The sequence below is a fragment of the Schistocerca piceifrons genome, chromosome 10 (assembly GCF_021461385.2).
Source record: "Schistocerca piceifrons isolate TAMUIC-IGC-003096 chromosome 10, iqSchPice1.1, whole genome shotgun sequence".
Classification (NCBI taxonomy): domain Eukaryota; kingdom Metazoa; phylum Arthropoda; class Insecta; order Orthoptera; family Acrididae; genus Schistocerca; species Schistocerca piceifrons.
Window position 1 is genome coordinate 2,390,726 of NC_060147.1, and position 17,509 is coordinate 2,408,234.

The 17,509-nt window shown below is 44.3% G+C and overlaps 1 protein-coding gene across 3 annotated transcripts in view; it reads right to left on the reverse strand.

Annotated features, from left to right (window-relative positions):
• LOC124719065 (F-box/LRR-repeat protein 7-like) overlaps window positions 1-17,509 on the reverse strand; it is a 153,633-nt gene that overhangs the window by 118,874 nt on the left and 17,250 nt on the right. For all 3 annotated transcript variants that reach the window (XM_047244746.1, XM_047244747.1, XM_047244745.1), the window contains exon 3: window positions 4,029-4,230. In XM_047244746.1, coding sequence (XP_047100702.1) covers window positions 4,029-4,230 — 202 coding nt within the window. The remainder of the gene's footprint in view (window positions 1-4,028; window positions 4,231-17,509) is intronic.

Below are 17,509 nucleotides of genomic sequence, written 5' to 3' on the forward strand. Positions count from 1 at the left end.
GAAACTTGTGATTTTGACGAAAAAAATTCAGGAAGTTTGTAAAAAAAAAAAATTTGAAAACTGACTTTAATTACAGATTTATATGCACAGTTGCAGCATTTTTATAGTTTAGTGATATAGTTAGTCCTTTTGTCTTTCTAATGACACCAAATTGAATAAAATTGATTTATAAATAAAGTCCTGGAGCAGTGTGTCTAGTCGTAGACAAAGCTGATTGCAGTTCCCACATGCAGAATGGAAGGTTGCAAGCTTCCTCATTACACGAGAAGAAATTGAGATTCCTCATCTCTGCAGTCCTACGGAACACCTGACGAGCAGGAGTTTGTACGGACGATGTAGTAACAGTAAAGAAGTGTTCAGCTAAAACCTGAGCAATGTCTTCTGCAAGTCCACCAAGATCCCGCGACTTGACAAGGCCGTAAGGGGACGTGTACTACCCTCGCCTGAAATCCGTCTTATCGATTCCCAAACTTGCGCAGTGGAAATGGACCGCTTAATGGAAGTTGTGAATTCCCTCCAGGAAGCCCTCTTCCGCTCGTATCACTCGCCTCGCACGTGCTCTCGCAGATCTGAAGGAGTGAAGATTGTCTATAGTTGGACAGTGTTTGAAGTTCTGCAGAGCTCTTTTCTGGCCCCAACCGCCAGTCAACAGTCGTCATTCTACCAAGGTACAGGTCACCGTCTAAGGTTACTAGACCCGAGGACGGAGTCTGCGGCAACCCGCCGGATCTCAAAAGTGATACGGGCCACTGCCTCCAGTGCAAAATCCTGGAGTTCAAAAATAGCCTGCCGACTGCACTGTAACTAATTTGCCCTTCGAATTGTCCATCTTTGTGGTCTCCTGTGGGCCACTGTCCTAGTCAGCAGATGGGTCCACACTGGTGTGTGCACTGAAGTCCCCCACGAGGAGGAATGGGCGTGGGAGTGCCTGGAAGAGTTCTGCCAGTGCATCTGCATCCAAAGCCTCATTATGGGGAAGGTGCACAGAACACACTGTGATATTAAAGGGTGAAAGAACTTTCACAGCAATTGCTCGCACGGTCGCTGTAAGGAGGACAGGAGAGGAGTGGCATCTGTCATCGACGAGAACAGCCGTTCCACCTTTAGCCCCGTCTCGAGTAGTATCGTCCTTCCTGTATGCGTGATAGCCCAGTAATGCAGGTGTGTCAGTGACTTTAAGATGCATTTCTTGTAAGCAGATGCAGAACGGTTTCTCCTGGACCAGTAGCTGCAATGCTTCCAAATGTGAGCAACATCCATTCAAATTCCACTGCCACACAGAAGTCCCTGTGGAAGCCATCGGTTAGTGACGGTTGTTCTCGTCTTTCTCCTTCGGAGGCAGTGGTTTACCGGGGAGGTCGGGGGGAACGTTAGCCGGTTCCTTGCCCTCTGGTTCCTCTGATTGGAAGTCCGTATCCTCAAGAGCACAGTCCCCATCAAATAAGGAGAGAGCTCGTCGATCTGAAGGTTTAACTATCGCTTCCTCGGACTTAAAACTATTTTTCGAAGGACGTTAGTCTTTACTGACGGAAGGAGGTGGTTGCCCGGGTGGCTCAGTTGGCTTCTGACGTTGGGTAGTGGAATGTGGCTTAGAGGGTAAGCCTATTGCTGATAGCTTCCAAACTACGTCAGTTTGGGTGTTTCCCCCACAGGTACATCCAGAAGTGCACGTGCTCGTATTTGAATCTGTGGTCAGAGTTTGTGTGGATGCATCACACTTAGCGATTGGCATCTTAAGGGCCGATGCAAAAGAAGTGGCAAAAACTGGTGGTCGCATAGCTTCGAAAGCTCTTTTAGCTTCACCGTACGGCACGCGTCTCGTTACTTTCGACTCCCGAATTTTTCTTTCCTCGTTATAAACCTCACACTTTCTGTTCCACACTGGGCGATCCCCGGAGCAGTTTACACACTTTGCAGGAAGTGTACAAGAATTGCCCGACTCGTGAGCCGAGCCTCCACAATTGTCACACGTAGCCTTCCCATTACATCACATTACGATACGACCAAAACTTTGACATTTGTAGCATCGCGTCAGGTTAGGAACAAACGAGCAAACCTTAAGACAGATATAGACTGCAAGGATATATTCAGGTAATTCTGGAGTACTAAACATTACAATAAATGTTGCCAATTTTTCTAATTTCCCATTGACTCTCTTCATATAGTTCCGCACTTCCGTGACACCCATATTTTTCCATTCTTCACATAACTCTGCAGGGTCCATCTCCATTATATCGGAGCATGTAACCACGCCCTTACTGAAGTTAAGGGTGCTACGCATCACAGCTTTGAGTGGGTAGTCACCTCAGTCCTTATATCACAGAAGCTTTTACATTTGGTTTGAAGTAGCAATTTCAACTAGACATGTTCCATTATGAAGTCGTTTGACACTTTTTGGAGACCCCCACAATATCTTCCAATGCCATGTAAATACAGAAAGGTGAGATCTTCTCAAAGGTTCCACCTATTCGCTTGAATACAATGAAAATGTTATGGCACAATAATGCCCTGTTACTATGACTCTATGACTCTGAGGCTTCTTTTTGGGAGGACCGACCAGCCTAGCTGTCTTTGAGGAGTTGGTGTGAGTACTACCTGACGGTACACCCGTCCCGTCAGTAGCAGTAGTAGTAGTTTGGTGAGCCCATTCTACAGGGATCCCACGAGGTGCCAGGGAAATAACTGTCGACCCAGGCAGAACCCTGCATGTCTGAGCAAGCCTTATATAGCTGGTGGGTGGCAGGTGCCCCAGAGGTTGGCCACTAGAGACTGTTTCACTTTAACAGCCATTCACCTCATCACCAGGTAGCACACCTCGAGGCTGAGGTGTTTCTTTATACAGGTGTGTACCTTCGTCGGAGTCTGGGCAGTGAAGCCGAGACCCCCATTCTCCAAAACGCACAACATTCCACCGCCGTGCAGTACGGTGGTCGCTAAAGCGTGCCCGGAGCTTACAGTGACAGAGGGCTGGCGACACTTACCGGTCTCCAGCTCAGCTCGGGAACCCCGGGGTTGCCAGGCTCGTACTCGGCAAACGAGTGCCGAGCCCCCGAGGGGGTGGATGTGGAAGTTGAACGCGTGCCTGAGGGTACGGACCGGGACACCGACGGGGGGGGGGTCTCTGTGATCCAGCTCGCCCTCGCTGTGCGAGTGCACCACTCTCCGTAGCAGGTGAAGTCTGTGGCCGATAGCGTTTCCCGCAGTTACGTATTTAGGTGGCCACACGGTGCTACCCCGGCAGTCTCTTACTCGCCGTAGTTCGCTCGTGCGTCTCGACCGTACCGTGTTCCATTTCCGCGTATGTAACATCGTCATTTGGAGTGTTCCTGCACCGTTGTCGTCTCACCGTGTTTATCCCCAGTTCTCGCTCACTTGCCTCGTGTAGTGTCACGTCCCGGTCGTTCGTGGTGTCGCCCGCTATCGTTCGTCTGTCCTGTCCGTTTGTCGTTAGCGATACCTCCGGCAACTTACCCGCCCGGCGGCTCCGTATCTCCGTTCTCCGCCACGTACCACTCGCCGGTTGCTCGGCTATAACCAGAAATTTGGCTTTCTGTCTGATTAGAACACTTACCACAGTGTACAGTAGAAATGAGCAGGAGTGTCGTGACAGTAACGTGTTAGGCTGCAGCCTTGCCTCCAGTGGAGGGGTTGACAGTGGTTACGGACACTAACACCCAAATTCTCTGAAATACCAATTTTAAAAATAAATACGTTAAAAACTTTGCTAGTAGAAATTGTAAAGTGACCCATTTTTAAACCACAAACATTTCAGAACTTTGACACAGTATTTGCCCACTATCTCCTATGACGCCTCCCTCTCTGTAGGAGACCAAAACTTAGGCAGAAAAATTTATAGCTGTAATGAAGGCCTGCAAAAAATGTTTTACATCTCCCAAGATGTGAACGGTGGCATTGTGTAACCATTGGCAGGTTTCTTGTCCGCAGATACTTAAAAGAAAAAAAAGGTAACAAAAGAGGTAACCTACAGTATAAATATCAACACTTCATCTAAAGAATAAAATACTTACCGAGTAGCTAGGCTTCTGACTGCTACGCAAGCGCAGCTCTTTGAGTCTTCGGCATTTTTCAGAGAGCGTACGGAAGAGACGGGGGCTGACATCGTGCCATATGCATACTTTACACAGGTTTGGGGCATTTTGGAAGATCTGTATTGCCTCCAGCTCTGTCACACTACCCTTACAGTTCTTCGAGTTGCAATGGCTCGGGATCCTGTCACATAGTAATATGCTGACAGTTCATTCCCAAATAGTATCTCCGACATGTAGTAGAGACAGTATGTCAACACTGTAGTAGCCTATTCTAACTTCTATAATCTAAGTTATGTTCCACATGAAGCCAGAAGTTGACAGAAAAACAAAACATTACAAGCACAATTATAAAAACGGCGGATCAACACCGACATTTAAATTCAAAACCACTGTTTTCTTCACATGGCAACAGAAAGGAAGGATATGTTATGGTACTTTTCTTTTTCTGGTTTCATTTCACCCTCTTACATCAGTGTTACGAATCCCTCGTTTAAACTGTCATGGTACATACCACTCTAGAGGACTTGTCTAACCCTACATCTTCCTACAAACAGGTGGTACTCACAACTGAAAAATAACATGTCACAGACAAGACTGCAGAATATTGTGCGGGGCTGTTATTTTTATTTACACGAAGTGAGCTCTATCGAAGAAAGGTACGCATCTTCTGAGGTGGTATGGCAACTGCAGCAACTTCGTGAGGCGAAATAGCTGCTCAGACACGACACTAAAAGTTCCACATACTGCCATTCCTAGAGATGCACCAAATTTCAAAGCATGTGTACAAACATTTTAAGGTCATTAAGTAAAAAAGACATTATAGTAATTTCCATAATTCTTTCCACTTTTACCTATAATTCTACAGTTTGGCCATCCACAACCTAGATATAAGATAAAATATTTCTAAAACTATTAAAAATCATCTAACAAACGTTTTGGGAGCCAGACAAGCTTTCAGAAGTTCTCTTATCACGGGCTCGTACACACCGGTTTTGCTACGATTTAATCGCATCCTCAGGTGTATACGTGTAACCAATCTAACAGTGGGTCATTAAAATACACGGTCTCCAAACATTTGGATTCGAATTACCAGAACCGCCTAAACTGGACGATTACCAACCCGACAGAACATCAAAAATTCCAACGGGTAGCAAGCACAGGCAATGTACGAGAGTACTGCGAGCTGTGGGTGTGGACCAGTGATAAGAAATCGACGGGCACCCATAAAAGTCACGTGGCAGAGGCGTGCCTGTGCCTAAAGTAGGGAGGGCAAATCACCTAACAAATGTTATCACAATAATAGTGTCAAATGGGCTGTTATGTGGCCTGTCCTTCCTACTTCAGGTACCGTCACGTCTCCGCCATGCGGCTTCTGCTTTACACTCATCTCAGTCACACTGCACACAAATTAATAACGCCTCTATTATGGTCATTATGTGATACTGTAGTAACTATCATGTGATTATAGGACACAGCAATAATATTTTTTACTTTTATTGTTGTGGTAAAAACAGTAGTACCTGGGTACTTTTGCAAAGTGCTCGTATGTGGTTCTGATACAGACGAATGTTGTTGTTGTTGTTGTTGTTGTTGTTGTTTTTTGTGTTCCTCCTGCATGGGTGTCACTTGAAGTGCAACTAATTCACATTAATGCAGAATGACACAGGGAGCTAATTCTCCCACACAGAAAGAGTCACCCACACAAATATTCCGACGTGTGCTCTAGAATTCGCCTGCTGAATTACCGCAATTAATGCTGTACCCTTTCACTGTACACTATATAAAGTGGCACCAAAATTTACAACTTATAGCACTGAATGTTTCTTCTTGTACATTAGGTTTTGTATCTAATATCCGGGCAACTGTCAGCTAGTTTTCTAATCTCTGTCACTCGGATTCGCACAGTTGACGAGGTGGAGGAGGACATATTACACGAGTGGTACCCCGTACAGCGGCAGGCTTGTCGGCAAGGGCCGAGGGACTAAACTCTGAGATCGTCAGACGAGAGATGTGTCTTCTGTAGTTAGTGCCGTCAGCCACAAATTTAACTTAAACTGTGGAAGTTTCTACGAGTTGTACAACTGACACACTGAAAGCAATGCCGATGCCAGAGAACCGAAATAATTTAACCTCTTCAGTTCCGTAGCAAAACAAAGACTGACACAAAAACAAAACACAGCTTTTTATTGCATTTGAGACAAGAAAAGCGAGACACACGTTCAAAAAAATTTTATATTGTGGCCACAAGGACTGTGTAATTACGACATTTTGGCTTGTAAGTTATAAAACTGCCACACATATGCAAAGCAATAAAACAAATGATCATTTTACACGAAATACATCTTACAAATGTCAATGAGTTGCAGCCTGCTAGTCGGCACTTTGATCTGTTTCTAATTTTTTTAAATACTTTCAGGCAAGTGCTTCACACAGTCATTTCCTGCAGCTGTTTATGATAATACTGCCACTTTCGTCTGTTTTCGCCTCTCTGCAGGAATCACTCTCAACTTGGGAATCAGTTTTTGTGTGTAGATGTTCCACAACCACTCCGAAATAATAACAGTTGTGCATATTTCTTCTCGAGCCTACTGCTGAGATGGGATCATTTGTTTGTCGGTGCAAATATCTGTAGGTGTTGGGGGTCTTCAAGCAAGAGTCTCTAACAATATTCAGCACAGGCCTCACTTTCCAGAATCGATCAGGTTGTCTACCCTGCCGGGACAGCATTATCGACAACAACTTTCGGGTCGACTCGACGAAGGAATAATCTGTTTCTTGAAATGTTGTCTGCTATCTAAGGAATTCTTACTCCTTGAGCCCAAAACATTTTCAAATTTGGATAACCATTTTCCCGAACATTCTACACCCCTTAAATCATCAAACTTCGCTACAAAAAACTCACTTAGACGGTCTTAAAAGTACAAATGTCTTCCGAAGATATCATTGAATACTGGCTGTCTTACAACAATCTGGGTTGGTGAAAATCTGTGAGACAGAAAAGAAAAAACTATCTGTAATTCCTACAATCCACTATCACAATTCTTTTTTTTTTCCTAAGAATGAGAAACTACATTGTTACAAGAGTTCTAAACTACACATTGATATATCTGTAAGAATTTTATTCGTTTCTTCTCCCTACTGGTTTAAAATCTTGCTGCAACTAACTAAGAGGTTCCACATCTGAAGTTTCCCAAGAAGAGTTACTATTTTCATGAATCAATCTGACATTTATTTCAAATTTTTTTCAGTATCCCCAAACCCAAAGTCAGAAAGTTCTGGGTGAATGCAAGACTCCAGCCTCTGTTGTGAATATTATTTACATTGGCTTGTTAAGGAACCGAAGTATGAAATCTGATACTTTCAAACAATAGAAAATCCAGGATGGAATGTAACAATATTATGAGAAGGAAAGTTGCTACTCACCATATAGCGGAGATGCTGAGTCGCAGATAGGCACAACAAAAAGATTTTCACATTTAAAGCTTTGGTCCAATGGCCTTTGTCCACACACACACACACACACACACACACACACACACACACACACACACACACACACACACACAACTGCAGTCTGAGGCAACTGAAACCACACTGCAAGCAGCAGCACCAGTGCACGATGGGAGTGGCGACTGCACTGAGGAAAGGAGAAGGTTGGGGTGGGGAGGGGGAAGGATAGTATGGTGGAAGTGGAGCCAGTGAAGTGCTGCAGGTTGGGCGGAAAGCAGTGGGGGGAGGGGGGAAGTGGCAGAAAAGGAGAGACAGAGAGAAATAGAGAAAAAAATAAATAATAAAAAAAAAGAGTGGGTGTGCTGGTGGAATGACGGCTGTGTAGTGCCGGAATGGGAGCAGGGAAGGGGCCAGACGGGTGAGGACAGCGACTAACGAAGGTCGAGGCCAGGAGGGTTACCGGAACGTAGGATACATTGCAGGGAAAGTTCCCACCTGCGCAATTCAGAAAAGCTGGCGTCGGTGTGAAGGATCCGTACAGCACAAGCTGTGAAGCAGTCATCGAAATGAAGGATGTCGTGTTTGGCAACGTGTCGAGCAACAGGGTCATCCGTTCGTTTCTCAGCCACAGTTTGTCGGTGGCCATTCGTGTGGACAGACAGCTCGTCGACTGTCGTGCCTACATATAACGCAGCACAGAGGTTGCAGCTCAGCTCGTAGACTACACGACTGGCCTCAACCGTCCAGCCCGTTCCCTGCTCGCACTGCAGCACTATGAGCCATCATTCCACTACTGCAGCCAGTCTTCCTTTTATTTATTCTTTTCCCCTCCCTATTTCTCGCTGTGTCTCTCCTCTTCTGCCACTTCCCCTCTCCACCTCCCCAAGTCTCCCCTGCCCACCACCCAACCTGCAGCTCCTCACCGTCCACCATCCCCACCGTACTATCCCTCCCCCTTCGCCGCCCCAGCCTCCTCCTCCTTTCCCCCACCCAGTCGCCACTCCCATCATGCACTGGTTCTACTGCTCGCCGTGTGGTTTCAGCTGCCAGAGGTTGCAGTCTGTCTTTGTGTGTGTGTGTGTGTGTGTGTGTGTGTGTGTGTGTGTGTGTGTGTTGTTGACAAAGGCCACTGGCCGAAAGCTTTAAGTGTGAAAACCTTTTTGTTTTTTGTTGTGCCTATCTGCGACTCAACATCTCCACTATATGGTCAGTAACAAATCTGATACTTCATTATTCTGACCAAGACGAGTGTATTTGAAAGAAACATAGTAAATGGGTTTCAGAACTGAAGAAATGCTATTTTATTTACCTTCGTTTCTCCTAGTAGTGTGGCAAAGGCTCGCATGCTGACTTGACATCTCTTGCCAAAGTGATAATATTTTCAACAATTACCAGTCACATCATGCATGAAGTACTGGTTGTGACATTGTTGGCTCCAGAGATGAATATGCACTCTGAGATGTACAAAAAATTTTTAAAATGGGGTGTCATGTATGATACATGTGAACACAACATGGTAAAGAGGTAAATGGGCTAGTATGCAGGTCAGAGTGCAGAAAACGTTTCCCCACTGATTGTGTGGTGAGAGGAACCCCACTCACACCTGACCCACTGCCAACCCAAGTAAGGACTAAAAGTTATGAAGGAAAGAAGGACTTCTATCATGAAAATTGATGACGGTAAAAGTTAGAAGGCTGAAAACGTAATAAACATCAGTTTCACTGACAATAACAAAATACGGTGAGAGAAATAGTCATACCAGTAGCTGGGTGGGGGTGGGGGGGTGGAGGGGGGGGGGCATCAGGTGACAGTCGGCAAGAGCCCTATGTGTGACTTTCAACAGCTGTCCCACTCCAGATCCATTACAGTCAAAGTGTTACAGGGGCAGAAGCACCCATTATCCTGGCGGAAGCATGAAATCCTATTCAACAGTACTTTTGTCAGCAGATAGTGTCAAAGATAAGGAATACTTTCGGTCCTGACTCCATCGGAGTGCTACTCCTAAAATGTAAAACAGGGTGTGGGAGAAAAAAAGGGCTAACTGCATCTGAAAGTGATTAAAGCTGAGTAGGAGAGCGATGATCAAAGCAGCTGGCAGAGGAGGTAGCACTGACCTTTGGACCTTCAAATGTAACGTGCCTACTGTCATTCAGGTGACGTATGGAGGTGGACTACATAGGTTACACGTTTTTGTAAAAGAAAGAAAACTGAGCAGGCAGTAATATTAACGTCAGGTAGTTGTGTTGTTGTGGTCTTCAGTCCTGAGCCTGGTTTGATGCAGCTCTCCATGCTACTCTATCCTGTGCAAGCTTCTTCATCTCCCAGTACCTACTGCAGCCTACATCCTTCTGAATCTGCTTAGTGTATTCATCTCTTGGTCTCCCTCTACGATTTTTACCCTCCACGCTGCCCTCCAGCACTAAATTGGTGATCCCTTGATGCCTCAAAACATGTCCTACCAACCGATCCCTTCTTCTAGTCAAGTTGTGCCACAAACTCCTCTTCTCCCCAATGCTATTCAATACCTCCTCATTAGTTATGTGATCTACCCATCTAATCTTCAGCATTCTTCTGTAGCACCACATTTCAAAAGCTTCTATTCCCTTCTTGTCTAAACTATTTATCGTCCACGTTTCACTTCCATACATGGCTACACTCCATACAAATACTTTCAGAAACGACTTCCTGACACTTAAATCTACACTCAATGTTAACAAATTTTTCTTCTTCAGAAACGGTTTCCTTGCCATTGCCAGTCTGCACTTTATATCCTCTCTACTTCGACCATCATCAGTTATTTTGCTCCCCAAATAGCAAAACTCCTTTACTACTTTAAGTGTCTCATTTCCTAATCTAATTCCCTCAGCATCACCCGACTTAATTCGACTACATTCCATTATCCTCGTTTGGCTTTTGTTGATGTTCATCTTATACCCTCCTTTCAAGACACTGTCCATTCCGTTCAACTGCTCTTCCAAGTCCGTTGCTGTCTCTGACAGAATTACAATGTCATCAGCCAACCTCAAAGTTTTTATTTCTTCTCCATGGATTTTAATACCTACTCTGAATTTTTCTTTTGTTTCCTTTACTGCTTGCTCAATATATAGATTGAATAACATTGGGGAGAGGCTACAACCCTGTCTTACTCCCGTCCCAACCACTGCTTCCCTTTCATGCCCCTTGACTCTTATAACTGCCATCTGGTTTCTGTACAAATTGTAAACAGACTTTCGCTCCCTGTATTTTACCCCTGCCACCTTCAGTATTTGAAAGAGAGTATTCCAATCAACATTGTCAAAAGCTTTCTCTAAGTCTATAAATGCTAGAAACATAGGTTTGCCTTTCCTTAATCTTTCTTCTAAGATAAGTCGTAGGGTCAGTATTGCCTCACGTGTTCCAACATTTCTACGGAATCCAAGCTGATCTTCCCCGAGGTCAGCTTCTACCAGTTTTTCCATTTGTCTGTAAAGAATCTGCGTTAGTATTTTGCAGCTGTGACTTATTAAACTGATAGTTCGGTAATTTTTCACATCTGTCAACACCTGCTTTCTTTGGGATTGGAATTATTATATTCTTCTTGAAGTCTGAGGGTATTTCGCCTGTCTCATACATCTTGCTCAACAGATGGTAGAGTTTGGTCAGGACTGGCTCTCCCAAGGCTGTCGGTAGTTCTAATGGAATGTTTTCTACTCCAGGGGCATTGTTTTGGCTCAGGTCTTTCAGTGCTCTGTCAAACTCTTCATGCAGTATCATATCTCTCATTTCATCTTCATCTACATCCTCTTCCAATTCCATAATATTGTCCTCAAGTACATCGCCCTTGTATAGACCCTCTATATACTCCTTCCACCTTTCTGCTTTCCCTTCTTTACTTAGAACTGGGTTTCCATCTGAGCTCTTGATATTCATGCAAGTGGTTCTCCTTTCTCCAAAAGTCTCTTTTAATTTTCCTATACACAGTATCTATCTTACCCCTAGTGAGATAAGCCTCTACATCCTTACATTTGTCCTCTAGCCAACCCTGTCGATATCATTTTTGAGATGTTTGTATTCCTTTTTGCCTGCTTCATTTACTGCATTTTTATATTTTCTCCTTTCATCAATTAAATTCAATATTTCTTCTGTTACCCAAGGGTTTCTACTAGCCCTCATCTTTTTACCTACTTGATCCTCTGCTGCCTTCACTATTTCATCCCTCAAAGTTACCCATTCTTCTTCTACTGTATTTCGTTCCCCCATTCCTGTCAATTGTTCCCTTATGCTCTCCCTGAAACTCTGTACAACCTCTGGTTCTTTCAGTTTATCCAGGTCCCATCTCCTTAAATTCCCACCAGGTAGAATATCGTAAATAACATGTACCACAGGGTGGCAAGAGTAACACTGATCAATAGCCAGAGACTGCTCCCTGAATCACTACGCATTCAAATCCTGCCAAGGAAAGCCTGTTTCCCAAAACTTAGGGCTCTGCTGATCATTATCAGCATTATGTATTTACTTGAATCTAAGCCACCCTTTTTTTCCGGTTTTTGTGATCCAAAAAACCGCCTGCAGCTTAGAATCGAGTGCAAAGTAGGCAAAAGTTCTGAAAAATGTTGGTAGGTGTCGCCACAACTAACTTCTGCCATCGAATACATGTAGCACTACACAGGAATTCTTTGCAGGCACAAAGATAAATACTGGCACCAAAACCTCTGCGTCAGTAAAAAAAAAAAACAAAAAAAGGTAGAAGACGAGCTTTTTTCTCTGCCCCGAGTTTCAACCACTGCAATTTTAATACATTATCCAACAAAGTAAATACAAATTCCGTATTGTTCACCTTCGAATGTAGCAGCATTTCAATATACTACGAAAATCCAACTGGCAAGACTGTTTGGGATGTTTGTCAATATAGCCAACTCTACATTCTGAATTCTTTCCTACCTGTGAGAAGAGATGGTTGCCAATAGGAACTTTTATGAATTGTGAATCACATGCAGTTCCCCCACCAACCTTTCAGTGTCTGTTTCTTTCAGTTCATCTAGATTATTATTTTCACTGACAACTTTAAAATCATGTGTAGGCTGGGATATGGTTGTACATCATTTGCTGCCAGTGTTTTTTTATTATTATTATTATTTTTTTTTATGGGGGACTACACCAGATTAGGGAAGGATGGGGAAGAAAGTTGAACGTGCCCTTGCAAAGCAACCATCCCAACATTCACTTGAACTGATTTAGGGAAATCACGGAAGACCTAACTCAGGATGGGTGTACACAGGTTTGAACCAATGTCTTCCTGAATGCGAGTCCAGTGCACTGACAGGTAATGGAGGCAACGAACTTTAGGGCCTTGAAGTAGATCAGTCCTAACTTGCAGACTGTGTACTAACCAAGAGGATGAAACACTGTGCATACATTCTAAGGAGGTTGTGCAGAGGTCCCAACAGTAGGACTGGTTGGTGTCAGAGGGTCAATGCTCTTTGTATGCAAAAAGAATCTGATAATTTTACAATTAGGAAACTGTCGGACGGTCGTCGTGTAAGTGAGCTGGTGTCGGTACAGTCAGAATCGGTGATGTGATATCCCCACCTCAGTGAGGAGATTTTCTAAGGAACTTACCTGGAGGACACCAACGGCCTAACTTACTCCACGAAGATGGGCTGGGGCAATAATTTCAAATCCAAATGTGCCACTGAGCCAGAAAATTGGCAACAATAGCCCAGTTAGGATGAGACCAGTGCTCAGTAAGTACGGAGTGTAGTAGCACAATCTGCACCCCAAGTAGTGTGGGTGGGAAAGCGGAGAGTGTTAAGCATATTCGTGCAGCTAGTCTTTAGTTAACAAATACGGGGCAGCCGAGTCAGTTTATCAAAGAGGAGACTCAAAACTCAGGATTGTGCAAGAATGTTCAAGCACTGAGCAAACAAGTCATGACAAATTGTGGAACAAAAATTCTTAGGGAGCCCTGGAAGTCCCAGTCACGGAGGGTAAGTTAAATATGATGGTGCCAAGCAGTGTCATATACTTTGTGGAAGTCAAAGAAGACTGTAATGAGGTGGTAGCATGTAGAAAAAGCCTGTCAGATTGCCATTTCCAATGAACCAAATGGTTAATTGTGTGTCATCCCTCCTCATAACTGCAGTGACTGGGGGAAAACAACACAGCGTAACTGTCGGACTACAGTCCTTTCACGTACTGACGCTAATCAGTTGGCAGCAATCAATAAACTTAGGGTCTCGTCTGGCTCAAGAATTGGAGCTACGATGTTCTCTCGACACTGTGAAGGGAAAATACTTTCTAGCCAAACGTGGTTGAAGCCGATGAGTAGACGCCTTCTATGAGCAACGTGCAGATGTCTTATCATCTGACGATTACTTGAATCAGGACCTGGGACCATACCGTACCACGAGTCAAGAGCCTGAAGGAGTTCCCAGTCAGTGACAGGTCCACTGTATAATCCATCTTGATGGAGGAGGAGAAGTGTGCGGTTACAAGGTGTCGAGCAAGAACCGACGGATTGGTAGAAACACGGACGACCCGGAACAGTTGTCGATCACTGTAGACTACTGAGCTTAGCTCACATTTGGCACGAATGGGCATACATTCCCCAAGGCGGAGATGTAGCATTCTTAATAATCCTTACCTTATTTAATTAGATTATGGAACCGAGGACGGAGCCACTCAAATGTAATGGGGTGTTCTGTGAAGAATGTCACTTGATACATTGCAGGGCCTTTCAAAAATCCCGATAGCTGTTGCAGTGTCTTAGGTCTATTTCCATCCACCAGGGCACCAGTAAGTGACGGTGGGGCCTGTAGAAAAGGGAAAAGCAGACCAGCTGTATGGGTGATTGCATCGGAGACGTCACACACGATCTCGTCGGTGCAATCCGACAGAGAGAATGAAGGTGACAGCAAAGGTAGACAACCGCCAATTGGCTCTTTGAAGAGCCCGCTACAGTAACTGATCCTTAGATCCGTGAACAGGAAGTGACAGGATCACCAAATAATGGTCACCGGTGCAAAGATTACCGTGTACCGACCACTGTAATGAAGCCACCAGATAGGGGAAAGAGATCACGAGGTCGATAGCTGAGAAGGTGCCACGAGCTACACTGAGGTGGATAAAAGTATTGTCACTGAGGAGAGACGGATGAAGACTGGAAAGAAGTAGTCAATCAAAGGCACTACCAGATGACATACTACTTCCCCGCAAGGAGTGGTGTACACTGAAATCCCCGAGAAGGATGAAAAGCGGTCGGGTGGGGGTGGGGGTGGGGTTCTTTGATTAAGGTAGTCAGCTCAAGTATGTAAGTGCTCTGCCCAAGGATAAATATCCACTACTATTGCTCCCTAGTGGAACCCACACACTTACGACCTCTGTGTGAGCCGACGTACATACTTCGTCTGATACTCTATCAGGACTATCGCCATCCTGACAGACTGCACAGTAACCTCCAGAGTTGGAGAATGGTAACGAGTGAAATGTGTTTCTAAGAGAGCAACACACATTGCAGCACAAGAGGGAATTAGTTGTAGTTCTAGCAGGTGATAGCACTATACACACCATTTTCACAAATTTTCGCATTTAGGGCATCCTCGTTAGGCGTAAAGGGGACAGGCCACAGTCCGGGTCCACTGACACTGGTGGGGGTCGAGAAACATCAGCCGACATCAGTTCATAGTCTGACAGTGTGAAGGAAATCTGGTGCCTCTAGTGTCAATGGAGCAGCATTTCCACAGACTTCTTCTTTTTCCTTTCAGCACTTTTTTGTAGTCGACAAAAATCTTTTAAGATCCTATCTGCCACTGATGTAGGAATGTATGAGAAGTCGGCAGCCCCGGAACCTGCAGTCATCGGTTTTTCGGCCCCCGGTCGGCATCAGATCACCGCTCTGTAAGTTTCCGGGGAGAGGATTCCCGAAACAGCTCCGTCAATGGTAAGTGCCAGAGGAACGAGAAGGATGCCGCTTCTCCAGCTGAGTGTGGGGAGACGCGGTTCCCGAAGATGCGAACAGGAGCCGAATGGGAAGAAAATCGGCAGTGCCCATTCGAAGGAACCGTCACAATATTTGCATTAATAGATTTAAGGAAATAATGGCAGCCCTAAATTTAGATGGCTGGGAAGGGTTTTGAACAACTGTCATCCTAAACATGAATCTAGAGTCTTGTCACTGCGTCACTTCATTCATTGGTAGAAGTGGTGGTTATTAATGTCACTATTAACTATATTAAAAAGAGCAATATATGAAACAACAGTATTGTGAATATGTATCAACAGCAAAAGACAACAATACTGAAGCAGAGGGATCGGATTCTAAATAGCACACCAAAAAATCGTGTTCATTGGCATCTCTCTGCTTTGTATTCTTTAATTCACCTGTCAGTCCCCTTTGGCATAGATCCCACTCATTTGAGTAAAATGCAAGCAATTCGATTTGTAAACTGATTACATTTTTCTGGTGTTTTATGCCTGCTTTATCTGCAACTGCTCACTGTCACTTCATTTCGTATCATAACAAACAGTTATACAAAAGTGTTTGCAGAAGCTAAATGATTCTAGTTACAACTCACTGATATTGTATTCTTATGATGCCACATTTGTGTGTTTCATTTAGCACATTATTTTAAATTTCTGTACATTTGAAGCAAGTTGCACCACTATCAAGTATTATTAAGATTTTACTAAACATTTATGATTTTTTCAAACAGTACTTCATTATAGATAACCACATCATCTGTGAAAAGTGTAAGGTAACTATTCATATTGTCTCCCAGGCCATTAATATGGAACCTTTACTTCTGACAATAAGTCTCCACTCACGATGACATGTCAAATCCTACCGATTGGGAAATTAACAGCTTTCAAGATGCCACTGAGAAAAGTGTGAATCGGGTTTCACACGATCGACGTTTTGAGAATCTGTGCCGAGTGACAGCCATAGAGATAATCGTTCTGTTCGAGATACCTTATTACATTTTAGCTCAGAATATGTTCTGAGATTCTGAAACAGTACTATGTCAATGACATTGGACAGTAGCTCTGGGGATCACTGCTGCTAAACTTCCTGTACATGGGTACAACCTGTGCTTCCTTTCAATTAAAGGATATGGTATTTTGCTCAGGTGATCTCAAGTACATTACGGTCACAAGCATGGATAATCCCACTCCTGCTGATAGGGATTCCATCAGACATTGGCACCTCCGTCAATTTTAATGTGTACCAGTTGTTTCTTAATGTGACTGATCCTAATATACAGGGTGTTCCCTTTATCTGATGACTGCCTGCTTGGGGTATTGCCGGCTGGCCACAGAAGGTGCACCTGCCGGTCAAATTCATCCCACGTGACCGCAGTATGGCTCCTCTTTTTCTGTGGGTTTTAACCTGAGGGCCATACGGACATACCCGCCTCTTAGGCTACTGTCATTCGAGCTGTGAAACAGCCATCACGAGTGTAACAGTGAAGTTTGTGAAAGCAAAAATGGCAAGAGCAAATTATTTAATTCCACAACGAGTGTTTGTTTACGATTCGTATGTGTGAACAGAGTCCACTCCTACTGTTCAGAGATTTTGAGCCGAAGTTTCCGGGTGTTCGAGTTCACAAATTAGTGAATAAATTTCCTAAAACGGGAAGTGTCGAGAGAAGAAGCGTAAATGACGACGTAGTGTTCACAGGAGCTCATCTCGATAGCGTCGCATACTGCCTGGAAAAGTACCCTAAAAAGTCTCTTAGACGTCTTTCACAGCAAACACAAATATTGTGCACCTCTGTACAGAGAGGTGCTAAGCTGCTTCGGCTAAGGCCTATAAAGTACCAGTAGTAAAAGAACTTCGACCCAATGTTCCTGCCCACAGGGTTAAGTTTTGCGAAAGGGTTTTAAAACTAGTGCTTCGAAGTGAAATGGGTCCTTAATTCGTTCTGTTTTCAGATGAGGCTTGGTTCCATTTACACAGGTATGTTAACTCCAAAAGTTGTAGACACTGGAGCACAGACAGACAGACCTGTTGTGCTTCGTGAGAAACCCCTTCG